Raw genomic sequence first — 22,715 nt, 5'->3', positions numbered from 1 at the left:
ACGAGGCAGATTCTTCCAAATTGGAAACAGGATCAACAGCTTCACTATTCTGCACACCTCTAATGCCTTCGCTCGTTTGCATTTGTTTTTGCCAGCTGATATCTCGGCTCCAAGTTCATCTTCAGTTCATCTCACCGCCGGAAAGAAAATAGCAATAGCAGTGTAGACCGTCCAGTAGTTTGTGCCATTTTATCATATATCTGCTGGATCAGCTGCCCATCTGTTATACAGCTGATGAGGATTATTTTTGATTTGAAGCAGCTTTGTTGGAGCCTGCCAGCTTACATTTTAAACAGGGTGTAAATGGGTGTTATCTTATTGGAAGACAAATGTCCCTTCATTTATTTTATATAAATGATTTGTCCTGAACTGACTCGTGCCCTCCCACAGCACATGAGAGAGAGAGAATGACTCTTTCTGCAGCCACTATTTGGGTATTTTTTGTGGTTTTCATGGGTTTACAATAACCTTCTCATAGAAATTACATGTCTGCAAAACTATTATAATTTGCAACTGAATAAATAATAAATAGACTCTGAAGTAATACAGACCACATTCATTTTCGTATTAACAAAATATGTAAGATTTGTCAAAGGAAAACTTCCCCCACCAAATTTTAATCTGTATATCAGTTCTCATCACGTGTTACCTTAAATTCGTAAAGAAAATGTTTTTCTCATATGCCTCCACAGTGAACAAAGACCCCCAGAACAGAGAACATTGTTGATTAACAGTGGGAGCAGCTATAACAATACCCAAATTATATAAAAATGTCTGTTTACAAACTCTCACACAGCTCATGCAGTGTAATAATATATGTCTTATTTTTCCAGTTATGCTCAGTACTTCCCAAACACATGCATTTTTGATAAAATGCTACTGTTCTGCATATGATTAGCCCTTGGGAAGTGTATGTGCTTAACCTCTGCTGTGTTTGAAATAGTAAGGCTTTAGCAAAATGCATGTGTTTGGGAAGCACTGAGCATACAACAAAAAAACAAAACTGGGTTTACAGTATGAGTTGTGTGAGAATTTGTGTAATGATGTTTTGATATTTTTTTGGTCCCCTATGATTTTCATCTATCAAGAAATATCTCCATTGGGCATTCTTTATTCACCAGTGAAGCGTGCAAGAAAAACAAGGTTTTCTTCACAAATTCAAATGGTCATTTTGTTGAAGCATTCCTTTAATTTATGAGAGTGTTCTGGTGTCACCACGATGTAAAAATATGCTACAGTTTCTTGATCTAATGAGAAACATTTCATGTTTTGACCATGTTTTTTTTCCTAGTCGAAGTAAGCTACAATCCGTCTTCCTCTTCTTCTCGCCATATGGATGTTTCATCTTATCTTGTTCTAACAATAGAAAATGAGATATGTTTAACAAGACAGTTTTATAATATATACATGTAAATGATACAGATAAGGTGAAGAACACTTTTAGTAAAAACAAAATGCTTTGGCCACGAGTAATTGCATGAAAGTATTTCATAATAACACGAAAACATCTTGTTAAAATTCGAGAAGTACCTTGTAAACACAAGAAAGGAAAACTGAATTTCTAGGAGACAGGGTTGACACAATAGGTGGGTCGATTTGTTTTGATTTGAAGAAAAGGGAAACGATAAAAAGTTGTTTTTTTAAGAGTAACTTTCGGCCTGATTTTAGAATTGTATGTGATCTAATCTGAGGTATTCTTTTGTGAAGGCAGAGGATAGCACATTTCTTTACAAGTAAACTCGATATGTGCTGCATTTGCAGACACCCACACATCCAAACTCACAGAGACACAAAACGCAGAAGCCCACATGAAACGAAGGACTAAAAACAAATAAGATTTTCAAAGCAGCAGATGCACATGTATACATACATAAGATCATACTGCATATTATCATTTCTGTGGGTCAAATAATACAGAAGCCCCCATGGCTGGTAATGCAGCCGCAGAAAGAAGTGTGTTGATTTGCTTGCACGCGCTATTTCAGGAGAAGGCAATTCTTCACATTAAACTTAACTCTATTATTTCCTCCCACCAGCAAAACAATGCTCACCACAAGAACGACCTTACGAACCACTCGCAAGTACAAGGATCCATCTGAGAAAACTGTAGCTTTTTATCATCTGCTTAGCTTGAAGCTTTGAAATATCACTTCTGGCCTCTAGCACTTAGAAAATAAACTTGATAAGTCCAGTAATTTTTCACCGTTATTGAGACTGGAGTGCAGCGCTCCTCCTGTCACACACTGTTCTAAGTAACAGCCAAAGGTTCAGAGGGAAGGTTGATAATTTATTCCTGTGATACCATGTGAAAAAAAAACAACAGCTCTGAGACAGACAAGATGAAGGGAAATGCATCTGGAAATCGATAGGCGAGCAATTTCATTGACCGCGTGGGTCCTGACTCTAACCAACCTTCCAGTCATTACAATGTTTCCCTTTACTTTGAATGACATTCTGATGTGCTAATTAGGGACCGAGCTGTGTTCTCTGAATGTGCTAAAATTTCCAGTTCAAAAACAGCAGTCCCTAGCAGAGAAGAGGAGGAGGAGGATGAAGGGAGAGCTGGGAGGGGGAATTCAGCTATAATATCACATGATAAACAAGCCCCTTTTGAAGTTAACACCAAAGCAGGATTTTTTTTTTTTTCAACCACCGCACTCTGTAAAGACGGAAACACAATAAAGATAGAGCCCTCTCTGGTTCCTCTGCACGACACATACACAGACTTAATAAACCACGGCAAACCCAAAATATTAAACATCAATATATGGCAGGATAGATATGAACTCTTATACCCCTAAATTGTTGAGGAGCTTCCCTGCAGCGTCAGCAGCGGTTCCACAGAGTTTGTCTAATGGTCTTAAAGGATTTAGTGGGTGTTTTTGGAGTGTACATTTTACGATATTACTTTTTTTTTAATAACTATCATGTGAAGCGAGAATGACTCATACAGTAGTGCCATATTAGTTTGTGTTGAAAAATCCTGCAAGGATTTCGTAGCTCTTAAGTGATTATTACCAATGGTGTAAACAAATACTTTGTTACAATACTTCAGTGTTTTTTGGGAGTACACAGTACTTGAACTTTTATATTTCTGTCAACCTTTACTTTTGCTCTGCTACACTAAGAAAATGTAAGCTTTTACATTTCCCCTATGCATCTTTGCAGGGGCGTGTCTATAGAGCGGCCTGGGGTGGCACCCCTGAGATCTGATTGGCCACCCCATTATTATTTTCAGCTCTCTGCCCAGTTAGTTTTAACTGTTTGATGAGTAAACTGATTTTATGTTCACAGGTGCAATTCAGTCTTAAACCTTAGAGGAAGTAATGTGACAGAGTGGTGTCTACCCTGAATAAATTTTACATACAAATAAACTGATATAAATGTTAAAAGGTTTGTTCACCCAGGCTAATTTACTTGCTATTGTACTATTTATTTTTGGAACAACAATTTCTTAAATTAAGTATGAAAGATTTATTTGACATTTGTGTGGTGGCACTCTGTTGTGATATTGACAGGTCTATTTATCTTTTAAAATAAACTACAACAAGAAAGTAAGACACTGTAATGTAATTAAAGGAGATATGGGTAGTGGAGACAAAAATGGTAACTTAAAGCTACGCTGACACTTGTGTCAGCCGCAGCACTCATACTTCATGTCATTCCTGCATCAGTGACCCATTTGGGCCACCCCGGTAAAAAAAAAAAAAGTCTGGACACAGCACTGCATCTTTGTTACTTTGTAACTACAAAATAAAAATTTGAATGTTTGGGGAATCAGTGGTCTGAGCTTGCAAGTTAATCACAGATTAATCACGTTGTTTTGGAGAGGAAGCAGATAAAGTGACTCCCGAACACTGAGGAATTCTAACCAGGAGACGTTTAAACTGGTTGTTATCTACAATCCTGCTCACTTGATGCCAGTAAATCCCACTAAATCCTACACACTGTTCTTTTAAGTACATTTAATATCCTAAAATTACTTTTGATACTTAAGAACAGTAAATGTTAGATACTTTAAGATCTCAAGCCAAGTAATATTCTAATAGTTGACTAACTTCTATCAAAGTCATATATCTGTACTTTTACTGACGTGTGGCTTTCAGGTTCTTCATCCAGCTTTGATTATCACCACAGAAATACTTGATTTTTCTTCTCTCTGTTCACGTGTTAAATTATTAAAGGAGGTGTGAAACAGTTACAGTGTGGATTTGTGTTCAAAGTTATTTCATAAAGTCCAAGTTAAAGACAAAGTTGTGATTGTGCCTCTAAGATTTCAGCGTTTTTAACTGTGTGAGTGTGAAAGTGCAGTGACTAGTGAATTTGAAGTTACAAATCCTTTTTTTAGCATTTTTTTTGCAAGAAAAAGTGAGAATAGTTCAGAATGGTTTCACTGTTCTTTTTTTCACCGTGGCTCTAAGTGGCTAGGTTCATAACAGTAAAATGTGTAGGCTGTTAGGACTGAGTCATCTTTCATCATGGCCGAATCTATATAGTTTACATTCCAGATGGCAATAAAGACTTTTCGAAAAATTAAACAGTGAGAAGACTACAAGGACAACAACATGCACCAGGATGAGTAAGAAGATGATGAAAGCCTCCCAGATATTGCTGGGCTATTAATGAAAGAATCCTTTTTAGGCTGAGGAGAAACTGGCTCGTCTCCCACCATCTTTCCCACATCTCTTCCTTGGCCCCAGTCGCAGGCAGCCTCCTCTCCACACGCAGGTGGACTCGTCCCTGCCAGCCAATAGACATGCACCCCACAGATGGGAAAAGCAACTCCTCTCAAAGTTCCCCGGGACCATCCCTGGCACAGTTTTATTACGCTCCTCATCCAGACAAAGTGCTTCTCTGGGGATAAATAGGGACTGTGTAAATCACTGACCTCTCAAAAAAATCCCACCGCGGGCTTCTCGGCGCTCTCACGGCTCGATTCATTGACGCATCCAGGGAAGGAAAGGCGCTAACAAAGAGGCTGTTGAGCGAAGTGACAGTGGAGGTATGTATTCAAATTCATACAAAAACACTCAACACAAAGCTGTGAGTTTCTTTTTGTGACTGTGTGGTCGTTGAAGACTCATTCACAGGGAGACACACACACACACACACACACAACCCTTTTCATGCCTCTTACAAAAATGCTGTTCTTTTGCTGAAGCATCATCAAGGTCAGAGGAGGAGATCTATATAATCCACTTCTTTCTGAGTGAAGAACTCATGTTTATGGGGGACTTTAAATGATTTCAACAAAGTAAGGCGGACACCCTTACTGTCTGTCTGTTTTCTCTCCATTCAGCTTCAACAAGAAGCATTCATCTCTGCCGACTTCTGCCAAACTTCTCTAAGGTCAGATCGCATTCTGACATTGTTTTGCAGACGTTAACAAGGATGTCACAGTCAAAGAGGCTGCAGCACTCAGCATATTCAAACAATCAGTGATTCACACATATCACTTTCTGTCTGGAGATATTATAAACAAATATAAATACAAAATTTTAAGAATCATAGTACATAACATACATTTTAGCCTGACTGAAATGTATCTAAAGCGTGTGCTGCACAGATTATCGATAACCACAAATGCCTAAAAGGATTCAGAGGTTGTGTCTTTTCAATCTTTTCTCTGTCTGGTGATCCACGTTGTGTTTTGGCAATAAACATGAGGCAAAATAAATCTTTAGAGGTAGTAACTTCATTTAAAACATTTACTCAGAACAAATAAAGTTACAAGATTTGTTGTTTGAGTTCAACTTGGCACATAAGTAAAAAAAAAAGTGTTTATGGGCAGACTGATTTACATTAATGAAAAGTCAGTGGCTATCATGTACATAGAGGTGGAATGTAACTAAGTACATTTACTCAAGTACTTCATTTTCATGCTACTTTCTTCTTTCACTATACTACATTTCAGAGAGAAATATTGTACTTTTTACTTCACAGCATTCATCTAACAGCTTTAGTTACTCTGCAAATTATAATTTTTGCCTAAAAAATGTATAAAGAGTATCAAATATGATGCATTGTTGAAGATTAAACTATGTGTCAGCGTTTTGTGTGTTTTGTGTGTACCGCCAGCTACTCTGTCATGAGTTGACGTTTTTTTTTAGCTACTTTTAAAGCGTCTTCTTATACTACACTTTTAGATCCTGGTTGTTTTAACTTCACGTTTGAACGAGGTCGAAGATTTTAACCCTTGCAGTGTTTGGATCTTTTGTTTATCTGGCCCACTGGACTCTTCGGACTGCAGCTAGCTTAGCATGTTTGTTTTTAGCCTGGTGGCTAGGCTAGTCGGTCGCGTCTAATGAAACTTTTAAGCTTTTAAACTTCCAAAACTTCAACGGACAAACTGCTAATCTGATGGCTGAGTGTGGATCCGAGTGTCGGTCATGTCACCTTACCGTTTCAAGGCTGAATTAAAGCATCGCTGGTCTGGAGGCTGACTTTAGGGAGAAGGACGAGCTCATTTTCGGAGGTTTCCACCGTCGCCACAATCCGGGCAAAACACCCCGCAGTTCTGGGCTCCTCTGGCTGCAGCAACCGGCAGACACTCGGACACTGATCCCGCTCTCAACGGATCCATCATTAACGGGACACCGGGGCCCGGAGCTGTTTCAGCGCTGCTCGCAGGAGCTGCGCCCCGAGCAACGGCAAGTCCGACCCCGCGTCTGCAGCACTGGACTGTGGACTCCCCCTGCTCCGCCTCACAGCCTCCCGCTGACCAACAGGTTCAACACCTTGGACATGCAGGATTTCCCTCCACTGGAAGGAGGCTCCAACCCCACAGCGGCCAAGTCCTCCACCAAGTCCTCCCCTTAAAGGAGGCCGTCAGGAGGAGCTCCGGTCTCACAGTGCAACAATCCGAGGTGGTGAAAAAGCAGTTCGCTGAACTGATGGAGTCCTTTAAAAACAGCGGTACAAACATTTTCATCTCGGGACTCAGTCCAACACTGGGTGGAGGGCTGAACGTTTCAGTGGGTTTCTGGCTTTACACGAGTGGCTTCAGGCTCAATGTCGAGCTCAAAACTTTGGGTTCATAGACAATCTGATTTTTTTTTCGGGCAGCGTCCTGCGTTTTTTCAGAACAGACGGGCTGATTCACGTATGTTTTCAGCAAACATTTTTCATCGCACTCTGTCCAGCCCACCTGCATGACTGTTTACCACGGAAGTACAATCACCGGCATAATACATCCATGGTGTGACCCAGTTCTGAATACTCACTCCTCATGGGTTGTCAGTTCTTATTCTACGCAGTCATTTATTGTCGGTAACAGCGCCCTCTGCAGGCAGGGAGGAGACATAACCTAAAACCATCACCAGGTATGCTCTCAGTGCGCAGCCTCCCCATCTAACTCAGCCCCAGCTGTGCGCCAGCCACAAATTCTGCACGCTAATAGTGCTGATAATAGCACTATTAAATATCAGGTATTTGCCAGGAAAGTCACTTTTAGTGAATGATTTCATTATCGAGGAGAAGCTTGAAAATAATATGAAAATAATAGCACAAGAGCTCTCATGGAATCAACTCCTCAAAACTTTTTCGGCCAGAACAATTAAAAAGGGATGCAGTAGCAACCTTATTTGTTTACTTGTTTTCATATGGGAAGTTTAAATATATTGCACATCAGCTGAGATCCACCTGTTGAGCAACCTTAACAACTATTTATAGGCCCCCTAATAATATTCCACATTTTGTGGGACTTTTCTCAACTCCTGGCTGCTGTGTGTATTGATTTTTTTCCTCTTTTTTTATTTATTTTTTTTCATGTTATTTATTTTCAATAATTTGGTGGTCAATAGGTGTTATTTCCTATTTTTAAATAATTGTATTTTTTTGTTGGTTTTTTTAGGTTTTTCTGCATTGGATACTTTTACTTTTCATACTTTAAGTACATTTTCCTAACTATACTTACTTACTTTTACTTAAGTACCATTTTCAGTGCAGGACTTTTACTTGTAAAAGAGTATTTTCACAGGGTGGTATTACTACTTTCAGCACATTTTAATCTTTTGGACAGAGCCAAGGTAGGTGTTTCCCAGTTCTGCCCAGGTTTCCATCATCCTGCTAAGCTGAGCTAACTGTCAGCTGACTATAGCTACATATTTAACAGACAAACATGAGTGTGGTATCTTCAGATTGTTCAAAAGTATTGTTTTGAAATGCGAACTATCAATATAATTGAAAAGAGGTGAATTTTCAAGGATGTTACAGTAAGTGGGTGATTTTTTTGTAGTGAGGTAGGCATAATAAAGAGATTAGGATACACTGCAACATTTTATAATTTAGAAATTAATGATCAGGTAAGTGTCTAGTAAATTACTCGTATTTCAGCAAAGTACAGGGACTAAACCAGACTCTTAAAGTCTGAAAGCATTGTCATCCATTAAAAAAAAAAAAAACACAAAAAAAACAATAAGCTGCGGCTTCAGTCTGTTGATTTTAAACTTGTGTTGTCTTGTTTTCCTGTGTGGGTTGATGAGGATCAGCTGCACTCTTATAGTTTCATATGTTGTTTATGGACTGAAACACACTTTGCCACCCTGTAATCCCCCCTCTGTAGACTTAGCTTGTGAATAAATTCCAAATCTCCATTTCTCTGTTGGGAAACACTGGAATCCATTAATCAACATCATTATATCTTTACAATCAACCCTGATGACCCAGCATCTAAAACTGTGTGATGTGAAATGCATTCATTAACTAAACATTTTCAGCAGCTACAATACTGTGCAATTAAGTATGTACACTGATTATGCTGCATAAACATTGCTGCATATTCATAAGCAATGATTCAGCCATCAGGAGTTTCAAGTGTAATATAAATATTCGTATATAGTGTATTTCATGTGTGAAAAATTCTTGTATTAGTCACAGTGTAACCGTTGTGCATGCAGCATATGTTATATTCAGCTTTTGACAGTGATTCAGGGATGTTTCCCATCACATTGCTAACTTGATATCCTCTGTCTTTTGAAGTGGGTTATTGTGGAGAGAAGAATTGTCCGAGTGGGGTGGATGCTGCCTAAAGGGTTGTTATTTAAGCGCTGTTAAAGCATGCAGCTGGTAATCCTCATTGTTTAACCAACTTTTTAATGTGATGAAATTGAATGAGCCACTCTCAAGTGTCCCCTCAATGTGATGTAACAGTGTGATGTAACAACTGGAGGAAATAAGTTAGGGAGCAAAGTCAGTGACATTACCAGTCAGCCACAAGAGTAGTGCCAGTACAGTTGGGTGTGAAACACTGGAAACCAAATGTTGTTGTACTTGTACAAATGTGTCACAAAAATAAGGAGACACCAGAAATGTATTTAAATACAATACTTTGCTGTAGCGATTTAGATATATTAGGCAAAATAACAAGGCTCTAGTAAATCAGTGTCACCCTGACATCTTTTCATTCAAAGGTCCAGTGTGGAGGATGTAAGGAGATATATTTAAACAGAATATAATATATGAAGTATGTTTTCTTTAGCGCATAATCACTTGAAAGTAAGAATCACTGTTTTTGTTATGTTTGAATGAACCATTTACATCTAGGGAGCGGGTCCTCACAAAGTGTTGCACTGCCATGTTTCTACAGTAGCCCAAAACAGAAAAACACTAAATACACTGGCTCTATATAGGTCCATTTGCAATTTTACACTCAAGCATGAGACTCCAAAGTTTGTAGCGTCTCCATAACAAGAGCCTCATAAAAACTGTGTAAAACTGCTTAATTCTGTGTTTTTACCTGTTTAAATCACCAGGTCCATTTGTTTTGAAAAGGAAAAGACCTCTACAGTTAATTTTGCTCCTGGTAAAAAAAAAAAAAAAAAAAAAAAACTGAACGTCTAGAGCACGGATATGAAACTGAAAACGTTCAGTTTAACTTTAAGCGTAAGGTTTAAATCACCGGTCCATTTGTTCTGGAGAGGAAGAGACCTCTGCGGATATTCTAACCAGGAGAGGTTTCAGTTGGTTGTAATCTGCAATCCCCACTGCTAAATGCAACTCAATCCTCCTAAATTCGACAAACTGTTCCTTTAAGATATGTTTTGTATATAGTGAATTTCCATTCACTACAACAGTAAACAACTAGTCAACCATGTGCTGCAGGTATAAGTATGAACATGGTACCACAGTAATGTGAACTGTCGTTATCTGAAAGCAACTGATGTCTCTGTGACTAAAGCATTAGTTATGGCCAAGTGCTAGATTGCTAATAGAAATTATCTCTGCATATGGATAGTTTACTCTTCCAAAGCTTTGCTACAAATTAAAAGATAGAGCTTAATTTGTGTGTGAATGTGTGTGTGTGTGTGTGTGTGTGTGTGTGTGTAATGAATGTGTTGTAAAGTTAATGGAAAGTGTAACCAAATTATACCTACACACTTGGTCCCGCCAACACTCAGTGCCTCATGGTAATTATGGCATGTGAGGGCAATCAGAATGAATTAATTATGCTCAGGCGCATCGCCTCTGGCAGCCTTTCATATGTGTGTGTGTGAAAGGTCAGTTTTCTTTGCAAGGCGGAAATGAAGTTGCTGACAAAGTGATGGATGTCTTTGTAAATGTTGATGCGTCAAAACAGAATCATCCCAGGTGGATCTTTATTTCAGCCAAAGCTCAGTCTTGCAGCCTGGAGGAGTGCAGAAGCAAGGACTTTCTGCTAATTATCTGTATTTGTGGAAGTGTGAGGTGTGAATTAACTGAGTCAAGATGCAGTATAAATGTTCCATCCCCAAGTGTCAAAGGAAGCACTGAATAAAGGAGTGACAGATAAACGTGTGGGGTTTTTGTGAGGTATGACAATTCTACATGCAAAAGATTTATAGAAAATTGCAAAATTATTGAAAATGCAACTTAATTGTAGAATTAAATATGCAGATGAAATATCAGGACTCTGCTTTGGTGAGTAAGTTATTAAAAGACACAGGAATATGACAGCTACCTATTAACACTCTAATGTATGTTGGTGCACATTGAATTTAGGCAATTCTCGCCACTTAACCTTGCTGTTAAACAGTTATTTCTGGGGAATTGAAGCTGTTCTCTCAAAGCCATCAGACTCCATGGAAAAAAACAGTAATTTAAACACTTTAGATGCTGGTATAATGCCGCCTCCACCAGTGAGGTGCAAGGTAAAGTGGAGAAAATATTCCAAAAATATGGCATAAGCTTAAACTAGTTTTTATTTTAGTATTTTTAGGGGACTAAATATGTTTTTTCTATAAAACGTAACTATGTATCTTAAAACCTTACAGTCACAGCTGGAAATGACAACCAAAATTAACAAGTTTGCTGATTTCACATATCTTTGCAATTGAAATCAATTGATTGTTATTGTTAGCATGACATCATGGTGATTTGCTCCATTAGACTGTAATTGATATAGAGCACTGGGATACTCTGAGACTGTGTTTCCCACCTTCGATTTCATTTAAGCTTAAACCAAACCAAAAGCCACACAAGCATTAGAGTACTGGATTATGCACAATATCGTATTGCTATTGTTTCTAATTAATGCCAAAATGTTCTTAAGTCTTACTTTCTGTTAAATCTGCACATAGGATCAAAGAAAAGCTGTGGCTACGGTTTGTGAGATTGATGTTTTTGCTCATTTACCTGTATGGAAACGTCGCTGTAGGATCCTCCGATGACCCCAGAGATAGCCAATGGAACCTCGTTTTGGACAGGTCTGGAGCCGTCTGGGCAGATGAAGCCTGGATCGTGCACCTTGGTGAGGGAGGCCCTTACGAAATCTAGAGACTGCTCCAGAGCATATGTGTCCTTCGAGCAGGTGTCCAGGATGTGGGCCCCCAGCTGGAGTCCGGGAAGAATGCGATCGCTGGAGTTAATCTCATCAAGTGCCAGCAGCATGGCTTCCAATCTCTGGATCCCTCTCTCCTCGTTTATCTTCCCACAGTCCTCCGTCCCATCGCCCTTGTGGTGCACCGGGAACAGGCCTCCAATCACCAAGTCCCCGTCCATAATGATTTCCCGTTTGGCCGCAGGTGGTAATCTGGAGATGTTGGGCAGGACCCCTGGAATCAGCAGCTCCAGCAGGAGCATGTGGAGGGGCCAGTACTGGACAGAATTGGCCCAAGACCTGCGGCAGAGCGTTACACTCAGCATGGCAGGATCAGGTGGCAGGGTTCAGCAGGCTGAAGTGGAGAGGAGCAAAGGTTCACAGAGTCTGGAGGCGGATCACTTTCAAGTCTTCCTTCAGTGGGTGCAGCATGTTTGATATTTCCTGAGTGAGTGAAAGGAAAGGCTAATTACCCAGTTAATCAAGCAAGAAGCATATTTGACCATGATTGATATGTTTATCAATCTATCCTTTCAGGTTTTACAGCATTTATTGGCAGAAAACACATTTACACTAACGAGGAATAAAACTAAGTAATATGATGATCAAAATGTGCATTACTGACACCCACTGACAGATTCTTTCTTTCTTTTCTCACAGATCTTCATTAGTTTTTATTTTTATTATTATTACCCTTTTCAGCCTATATTTTAGCTATATCTTAACTTCTTTCTTTCAAGTATCTTTACTGTTTTCTTAACGATTTTTGTCTGAACTATGTATTTGTTTCAGCCTAATGTGATCTACAGAAAAGTCACCAACAAGTAATGCTGTTATTGGACAGTCTGAACCCTATATGGTTTTGTCAGCAGGCTGAAAATTGGGCTACAAGTTTTATGAGTTACTCTTTGAAATGAAACAGAAGTAGAGATTATTTCAGACCGGCACTCTGTGATTCCAGTGTGAAATATAATCACTGCAGTTTTATCTGAAAGACAAACTGTGACACAGTGATCGCATCAAACATTTATAGATATTTAAGGCACTTCTCAAGTGGAGCATAATTTCTAAGCTTACAACCGAGATATCGCATAGATGGTGGTTCTCCTCAATGGCTGGGGTTGCCATGGAAACATGGTGGGTAAAAAAAAAAGGTTTGGACTGCAGGGAAGTGGGCAGGGAGACATGTATGCTAATATAGATTCATTTCATGTGGAGGTTACAGGTTTGGGCCTCAGCAGGAGTTGTTATGATGTCTGATTAGGGAGGTGGGCTGCTTCAATCACACAGAGAGGAAACCAATCCGGTTTCTTTCAAACACAGTCATTCATCACATTCATCACACACACACACACACACACACACACACACACACACACACACACAAGTTCAGCAAAGAGACTGATATAAGCAGCCTTTACATAGAGACAATGGACTTTTAATGACTCATAATTTACAGGATTTTCAGGACTATTATAAACGTATCTTTATCCTAGAATATATCAGCATTTTAGAGGCAGAGGGATGCAAAATGATACATTAAATCATTGGAAATTGTCTCGGAGTATGTGTTTCTGTTTGTTTGGGGGATTTTTTTTTTTTTTATCCAAGTGTATATTTTAGAGGAGTCGTGCACATAGTTTGGCTTTAGTTTGGGAGCTTATTAGTGATTTTTCCTATTCTGCCACACAGTGTTGTCACTGACACTGTAACATTGCATGAAATGTGTTACTTGTACACCCGAATTTGGTGTCATTTCTATTCTTAGGCGTTCTCTTAACAGTAATTTTATTCGATCTGAGTGTGTCCCATTTCCAGTGCTCACAGAGGCAGAAACCCCCCACAGCAGGATATTCAGGGGGCAGGTTACAAAACACCAGCTTCTTCAGCTACACATACAGTAGATAAGTTTATCTGTTGTTGGGGTGTGAGTGTGAGTGTGTGTGTGTGTGTGTGTGAGTGTGTGTGTGTGTGTGTGTGGACCAAAACATGTTTTTAATCAATAACATGAGGACATTTTTGTAAAGTTGGGACATTTTGGCCAGTTCACTCTTTGTCAAAGGCCTGTTTAAGGGATTAAGACTTGGTCTAAAGGACCAGGTGAAAATTACATTTAGTTTAGGGTTAGGGTTAGGTATTTAGTTGTGAAGGTTAAGTTTGGGGTAAAGAACTTGGAAATACATAATGTCAGTCAGGTTCCCCACAAAGATAGAAGTTCAAGAATGTGTGTGTGTGTGTGTGTGTGTGTGTGTGTGTGTGTGTGTGTGTGTGTGTGTGTGTGTAAGCATGGTTTTTGCAGGGACATTAGAAGAATATCCTCTGACATCCCAGAAGCAGCTTCAGCAGCAAACAAAAGAGAAAATGAGGAGGAAAAAATGTAATGAATGTTGAGTTAACCCCCAGATAAATATTACATCAGGCTGTGGGTGGGAAACCTTATGGTACATTGATGAATCCACTATCCACTATCCACTATCCACTATCCACTATCCACTATCCACTATCCACCATCCAGCGGAGAGGATTACATGTGGTAATGTGTGAAATCATAATGTAAAATGTGTCTCAGACCTGCTGCAGATCTTGGACAGTAGGTGAAGGTGTTTGATATTGCTACACCACATTTTGCCCTATTATTAGAACCAAGGTGAGAAAGTAACTTGAAGAGTTAAACATTAAGAGTCTAATTGCTCCTCTGTGCTGTCTGCTGGAGCAGATGGGGGCTCTCTGGATGCAAAGACTCGGTCACAGTGTGAATTAATGGTGCAATAAGGAACAGCCAATTAGACAGGCCTATGTAGGCCAAAGTGAGGCTGGAGGTCCAGAAGTGCCCATCAAAAACCTTTAAGAAATGCAAAAAAACGCAGGAGAGTCTGAGGTGGACATGAAATCATCATATTTCCTACCAACCGCTTGTTAAACAGGAGCAGTGATATCAGCTCACCTCAGGCTCTGCTTAGTTGTAAAGAAGCTCCTATCAGCCCTCGATCACATCATTAAAACTATCTTGATGTAGAAACGGCTGTCACACTCGCACCAAGCTGAGCGAGTCACTCGCTCCCCAGATGTCTGAGCGCAATATTCCCTCTGAAACGCAAGTTCAAAAAGAAAGGCAGTGTGCTTTACTCAGCTTTGAACCATCAGCTAATGCATTACTGCTCCTACCCGGGACAGCAAGGATTTCGCCACCAAGATGCTTTGAGAACACCATTTTTCTTAACCAAATATAGCTAATGTGTAATGTGTGACTCACTGCAAAGAGGCTTTCAGCCATGATGCTGATTGGCACATACTATGTACACGTATCTATGGAGAAATACAATATCTGGAAAATCAACTGAAGAGATGTTTTGGGGATGTTGAGGGCAGATGAAAGACCTAAAGGCTAACCACGTGTTTGTTATTGTTGACAAAATCCACTATGGTCACACACACACAAAAAAACAATTTATTTGATGTATTATAATACTAGGATGTCTGATGTCATTAATGATCATTTCAGTTCACCTCAAGCATTTAGGCTTTGCCCTCAGGTTTGTTTGGCACATAGCCTTTTGCTGCATACTTGAACTTAGACAACATGACATTTAATTTAGTGTCTAATCCACTACACATGAATCATTAAGCCTGTTGAGTAATAAAAGCCTAAAGACAGCACTTGTCCCTTGCAATTTATCTAAAATATTACTTTCCAATGATTATGTGACTCGCACTGATAGGATGATAATTTTTGGCAGTAGTATTTCTTGTGCTCAATATTATGACAGACTCCACAAGATGGATAATGGACAAAGTGTCATCCTTTTCCCCATTATTTTCTTGTCATGTAATAATATGACACTACAGAACAACAGATTGTTACATTATCCAGCTATTCAGTCAGAATGCATAAGACAAATCACCTTTCCCATTTAACATCATCACCTTTAATGCTCCTATAAAGGAACTAGCTGTTCAAAACAAATGACATATTTGCAGCTAATGGAATACAAAAAGAAGAAAAATGCTGTTGCCGCCATAACTCCACAAATGATTTCCATCATTCTATCATTTCCAATGGGGGACACAGTTTATCCCTCCACCTGGACTTGTCAGCTGAAGGAATTAGTATGCCTCAGTGGTGGTGAGCAGCCGGCTAGATTGTAAATTTGAGCATAGATCAAGTGCATCATTTCATCAAAATAGCACAAGGGGGAATCAGTCAGCCTGTTTAGCTCCCAGAAAACTACAGATGACTTTATTGTGCTAATATTTCACCTGGGTGTTTATTCATTAAAAAAACATAATGTGTCTAAATCTGAGAGTGAGAGCAAGTACATATAAGGATGAGACAAAATGTCTTTGTTATTAAATTCTGGTGGAACCATTGAATAACAACACGATAATTTCATTTATGCAGACATGGTACCAATCTGTCACTTCCCTCCTCTAACATTTGAGAGAAATCCCTTTGCTACATCGCATCCTGTCTGATTCATTGACAACTATTTGATGATCTCGGATTTGATGAAAGGCAAATTAGATTATTCTACATACTTACATGAATCTTGCAAACTAAAATGAATCAAAATTACTCTCAAGAGCCAGTGCGATATCAGATTATGCAATTCTTTTGTGCTAACTGGGAAACACCGTTACGTAGTTATCCCAAGATTTGCCAGTTTACAGTCACTCTCGCGTGTTGTGTGGTCTGATGATACAGTAGTAAACACTATTAGATCAAGTTCGGATGCTGTGGGACATATTCACTGTGCTATGTGAGATTTCAGTGCAATGAATGTCGGGTTATCAGCTGATCCTAATAATGGTTTCAATTGCAGATAAATTGAGTTTATGGTGATCAGATTATATTATAAAGATAAAGGGATTCAAAAAGCAAAAAGCACGTCGGACAGCAAAATGCAGAGACAAAGTAATTAGGCAAAAAAAAAAAACAAAAAAAAAAACAAACAAACCATAAAATCAAAGTTACTGAGTGTTCGTTTCTTACCTGGTTGTAGCACTAGATGTCTCTTGCCGGATGTATCTGCAGGTCTCCCTCCCACAAGCCGCGCGACAACAGACAGCGTGCAGAGGTTTCATGCGACGAGCGCAGTCCAGATGTTGTTCACTTTGAGCATGTTTGCCAGGCAGCGGTGGGGATCTGTCCTTGGTCCTGAAGTATTGCTCACATGGGTAAGTCTGACAAACTCCTCCCGCTGCTCTCCAACTTGTGCCTGCCAGCCACCGTGTGCACAACTAGCCTACACAGCGGAGCAGAGCAGCAGCCTACCAACCGCCCAAGTGCTCATGTGTCCACTCGCATCGACGGATTCTCCTCTGTGTGGCTGCTGGCTGCACTCTTAAGGCAGGTGGATCTAAATTAAATCTGTGATTACGCTTCTTTTATTCTGCGTTACATTTCCTATTTATAGCCGCTCTTCTTTGGGAAGTGAAATCAACTTCAAAAACAAGAGCTGTTGAGGAATCGCTGCGCTCCTGCAGCCGCTCTCTGCAGCTCCACAGCTATAATGAGCGCAACGACTCGACGCTGCGCTCTCGCCTCTCAGAAACCTCACCGTGCTTCATCATTTTGTTTGCAAGACAGCGACATTGGAGCGACGGAAAAATAATGACAAAAAAAGAAGGCTATGTGCGAGCGCAGGAGTAAAGAACAAAAAAAAAATCTCAAATCTTGTTTCCAACTTCTCACATGCGTCTTTTTTTAAAGTCACTCATCAATTGCATCCCCTTTGGGACACAACTTGTATGGTGTCAATCTAAATTTTAATGATAAACTCTCCTCTCTCTGGTTCTCTCTCTTAAAACTCTTTCCAAATAGACAAAACAAGGCGCTGCTGCAGCCCTATAGCTAAATTTAGAAAGATGAGAAAAGAGAAATGAGCATCAACTTTTTTTCTCTCTCCTCTTCTATGAAGGTTGGCCAGCTCTTCATTCACCTCCATCTCATTAAAACTGAATCACACTCCAGATGAGTGGCACAGCACTTCACAAACTCAAGAGGCACCTTGTACAGTTTGTTTTTTCACTGAACAAGGCTACAGCGTCCCACACACACACACACAAAACTCTCAAAAGTAAGAGTTCACATCATTTAGTCTGCAGTTCAGCTCATATGGCTGGACAGAGGCATACTTGAGTTCAAGACTGAGTCAAATCCAGAAAAAAATTCCAAATCCAAAACAATTTTTCCTAATATGTTGTTACAATTAACCCTGAATTAATACAAACATATCAAAAGAAATAACCCTCACTGTACTGATTCAGCCTATTAACTATTTAAAAGCTGTGCGGCCAGCAGTGGAACACTTCAAAGTCTCACTGGTAATTAAGGTTAACTACACTACATGCTGGTCTGAAGCAAAGCATTCAACAGAGACACCGTTTTATGCAACCAACTGTGCACTTTTTTTCTCACCCCAAACAATATTACATCAGCAACATTCTTGTTGCATAATTAGTGAGGAGTGCAGAAGCTGCACCAGTTTGGGGTTTTTGTGTCCAACTCAGTACATTGTGCAAAGCCAGTTACAATTAAAGGGGAATTATGATCATGTTTTTTTCTATGTGTAAGACAGTCCATAAATAATAATAAACATGGATAACTCTTTCCTAAATCACAAAGCTAGAACGCTAAAACTCATATTTATGGTGTCATCAGGTATTAAGTCTCATGCTGCTAAATAAACAATGAATTGGGAAAGATGTTACAGATGATACTGCAACCCATTCTTATCCCAACTAATCAAATATTGCTGCTTGGTTAGTGCCCTCCATGTTGACATTTTTCAATTTACTCCTGCTAAATGCATTGTGTCTTTTCTAAATACAGTTTCTGCTCATCACATGCACACAGTCTTTTTCAAAGTAAATTTACAACATCAGTAAAACGCCTCATATTTACATTTATTTCTGGCGCAGCAAAAGCACATGGTTAAGTTTAAAAAAAAACAATCAGACATGGTTTGGCTCAAGATTCATACAGGAAGTAAACAGCAGGCTCCTAAGTGAAAGGTCAGGCTTTGTTCAACGCATTCTCATCCCAAGTCATCACATATTGCCGCTTTGCAGTGCACTTCAGCATCTAGGCTGTAGGAATCCCTCTGCATCTGCTATTTACATTCTGGGATGGAGCTAGCGTTATGTCAGCGCAAACACATGGTGGGATTACGCTGCATGTGGTCACGTTTCGGCAATTTCCCAGCATGTTATATTACATGGTTACCAGCAGTGTTTCAAACTGATGCCATCAACCCGCGTATCATACAGTGGAGAAAGATGGCTTTTGGCATCGATGTCTGACACTGAAAACACTGACCAAGCGGCAGTATTTTACGAGTCCAGACGAGAATGGGCAGGACACTGAGAGCACCCAGGGGATTGTTCTGAACATATGGAAATATCTTCTGTTTCGTGACTGAGAATGCTACCATAGAAAAAAGATATTTTGGGTATAAAAAAGAAAACAAACATTCTGTGGGTCCACAAAATCCCATGCATTGTCTATGAGTAGCTCTAGAATGGTTTCTGGCTTTGAGAGAGAGTATATTAACACATACTGATTGAATTTTCCTAGGACATAGAAATAATACATTGGAATTCATGCTTTACATGGTGTTCCCCTTTAAATCTGGAAATGTTAAGGAAGCAATATATAGTTAACTCAGGAATTCAGCTCACCTATTATTTCATCTTCACACACTGCCACCACCTTTCCCCACCTCGTCACCACCACCCTCCTCTCACCCACTCATACAAAACAAATCTCACCATTTTCAAATGTTTCAATTCTGCACTAACAATACCTATTTGCAGTTAGGGGTTGGGGGAAAGAAGAACTTTTTCTGTGTACAGTGGCAATTAAAATGACAAGCAGGTCCTGCTTGTTGCATAATTCCCTCAGCTAACACAAAGGGACCAATTTCCTCCTGAAATAGAATTGTAGTTTACATTACAATAGTGGAGGGCAAGTGGGTGGAATGCAGAGTTTAGATAGGAACATGCCAATTAATGTCAAGTGAAATTATAGGGGACAGAAACAAAGCGCTCCTAGCGAGTGGTCAGTGCACATCAGTCTGACTGCTGCTCTCTTTGTGGGTTTTGGATAATTTAACGTTGATGAGTGATGACAAAACAGTCTGCACCAAATCAACAATTTGGTTTCTCTATGTGGTGTTTTGCTTTTGTTGATATTCACAAGTGCGGAAATGTGTCATCGTATTACAAACAAACAAGCTTTTATCAGAACTACTGCTTTCTACTGAAGAAAGTCTGTTTTTTGTTTCTTTTTGGAAAAAAAACAAAACTTGTTCCTACTAAGGTCTGTAGATTGGAAGGATTTTTCCAAGTATTTTTTTTTTTTTAGTTTGAGTAGCACAAAATTAATTTAATTTATTTGCTATAATTTGTGTGACATATCCCTTTATGCAGCATGATTACTCAACAGCTAGAGACCATCCTGTAACTGCAAGGTCACAGCCTCAACTCCCCAAGAGTTCATGCTTACTTTTAGGATAATTCTGTTTAATTACAACTTGGTTCTTATTTTCATAATTTTGGCCGTTATCTCTATTGGCTATGATAACACTGTACTCATTAAAGTAATTGCTGAAAACACAGCGAAAAACAAAGTCCAATGTGGCAAGAGACTCGAGCAGTGAGACAACTAGATACTGTAGGTGCCAAGCCTTGTAAACAAGCCAGGAGTTTAGTCAGATCACTGAAACTACTTTATTTGGAGGTAAAACAGAGAGTGACGGAACTTATAATAGTGGCAATAATACCTCACTGCACAGGAAAACTATGTGTCTGCAAATATTCTACAGTACGTCTGAGTTAAAGGGACAGTTCACCCCAAAATCCATATTTTTCCTCTTACCTGACCTGTAGTGTTATATTTACCAGTCTAGATTGTTTTGGTGTGAGTTACTGATTGTTGGCCACAGAGATGTCTGCCTTCTCTGCAATATAATGGAACTACATGGCACTAGGCTTTCATGTGGTAACTCTTCTTCCTTCTACCGAGCTACACCTGAAAACCGTAGCACTGTGCAGAAGGAAACATGCATCGACAGCCCGTTCTCAACTCCTAATGGTCAAATACCACTGCTTTGTCATGGTGTCAGACACTGACACAAAGAGGCACCTTTCGTGGCAGTATGTTACGCACCAAGCGGCAGCAGTTTGTAACGCCAGCAGCAACTACATTAATACAAAGATCTAGAAAGTTCTTATAGGGCAGGTGGGAGTGGAGATGGATGTGTCCAAAAAACCCTGAACTTTCACCCAGTAGCATGCTTTTTGCTTCTTTGGTAAACATTAAGCCAACCCATGATGTTTTTTTCTAAACCTAATCACGTGCTTTTGTTTCACAAGGAAATAAACATTAAAACATTTATTTTCCTACAATGTAAGTGTATTTTGAAAAAGACACAATGCATATAACAAGCTTAAATTGACTCACTTATCCTGGGACGTGAACAACAGACTCAAGAGGGTACCTAGCACATCATATTTAGACATGAAAAGTTAACTTGGTATGCGAACATGTTGGCATCTACTGCTAAATCATCTGCTATCAGTGAGCTAGCTAAAGTTACAACTCAGCTGTGGAGGACAACATTAATGTTTAAATCTCACGCTGTCATAAGCCTCTCGTCAGTGAGTAGATGCACGTTTCTTTCTGCGCAGTGATACAGCTGGTCGGTTGAAAGGAAATAGTGCTTACTAGAACTGCTCACAACAGGGTCTGTGGATTATCTTGAGTAACCAGATCATGATTTCTGGAAAGAGACATTTCTGTTGAGTTTTTCAGATGTACATATTTGGTGCTTTGAACACCACAAGCCGAGAGAAATCTAGTTCCATTATATTAGAGGGAAGGCAGACATCTCTGTGGACAATATTTTCAAAACTTGGCAACTCACACCAGAACAATGTGAACTGTCAGGCAGCACTACAGGTAAGAGGAAAAATATCTATTTTTGATATTGGGTGGAACGGTTCCTGGAAGCCTTTTATCAATCTGACTCACTCCTGGATCTCAGTAATTACTTTTGTGAGTACAGAGTGGTTGATATCGACAGGAACAGTGAACTCAGACTACGAAATTAAAAAACAAATTGTAACAAATCAGATTTACTCTTTAATTCCCAGAGATATAAAACAGTATTACTACCAACTCCAAAGACACAGCCGGCCCAGAGTATTTACCCCACTGAGATAATTTCTCTGTCACACCAGTGATGCCATATTTCAGTCTCGTTATGATTAGATTCCCTGCGACCCACCTGTGTGCACAATACACCTCGTAGCCAACAAATAATTCACAGATCAGCATGGACTCAGCAAGTTACTCCCCCATGTGTGATCGTATGAAAGAGAGGAGTTCCTCCAGTGCTCCCAGAGAGGTTTTATAATTATACAGCAGAAGCATCTCAGTGCTTCATTCTTACTCTTAAAGCTAATTCATCTTGTTTAACTTTATCCTCTGAGAATTTAATCACATCTTTAGAGCAATCAGCATTTAGATTAAAAATGTAAACACCCCCTATAGATCTTCTGATTTGTAGAACATTTGTCAAGTTACAGCTCAGCGTTCTGCCAATTAAGTTTCCGAGGCAGCTTCAATTCAAAGTAAATTAATGAATGAACGAAGCTGCAACAGGCTCGTTTGTTGTTGTTTTCACGTTTCCATGTGGGGTAAGAACATAGAGTGGTTTAACGAGTGCTGGTGAGGTTAAAAAAAAAAAAAAAAAAAAACTCTAATGAACAGTTAGGCGGCTAAAGATCTCCATGAATGCATTATCATTTTCCTCAGAGACCACACTGATAATGCCCGAAAATGCAATTCAGACAAAAACGATATGCTACAGAGGCCTGGGTCCAAGAGGTAAGTTTACTGGGTTATCTGGACAGATTT

The 22,715-nt window shown here is 39.5% G+C and overlaps 1 protein-coding gene across 2 annotated transcripts in view; it reads right to left on the bottom strand.

Moving 5' to 3' along the window:
- Positions 1-17,713, bottom strand: part of grm2b (glutamate receptor, metabotropic 2b) — a 53,264-nt gene extending 35,551 nt beyond the window's left edge. The window contains exons 1-2 of one of the 2 annotated variants that reach the window (XM_088090012.1): positions 16,785-17,713; positions 11,611-12,238 (exon numbers count right to left, since the gene is read on the bottom strand). In XM_088090012.1, the coding sequence (XP_087946138.1) occupies positions 11,611-12,120 (510 nt within the window). In that variant the 5' untranslated portion in view covers positions 12,121-12,238; positions 16,785-17,713. The remainder of the gene's footprint in view (positions 1-11,610; positions 12,239-16,784) is intronic. The other variant, XM_088090006.1, reaches the window with a different exon arrangement.
- Between the last annotated feature and the right edge of the window lie 5,002 nt (positions 17,714-22,715).

This window comes from Plectropomus leopardus, chromosome 2, assembly GCF_026936395.1.
Source record: "Plectropomus leopardus strain MGB_pleo_1.0 chromosome 2, ASM2693639v1, whole genome shotgun sequence".
Classification (NCBI taxonomy): Eukaryota; Metazoa; Chordata; class Actinopteri; order Perciformes; family Serranidae; genus Plectropomus; species Plectropomus leopardus.
This window is presented reverse-complemented; position numbering and strand designations above follow the sequence as displayed.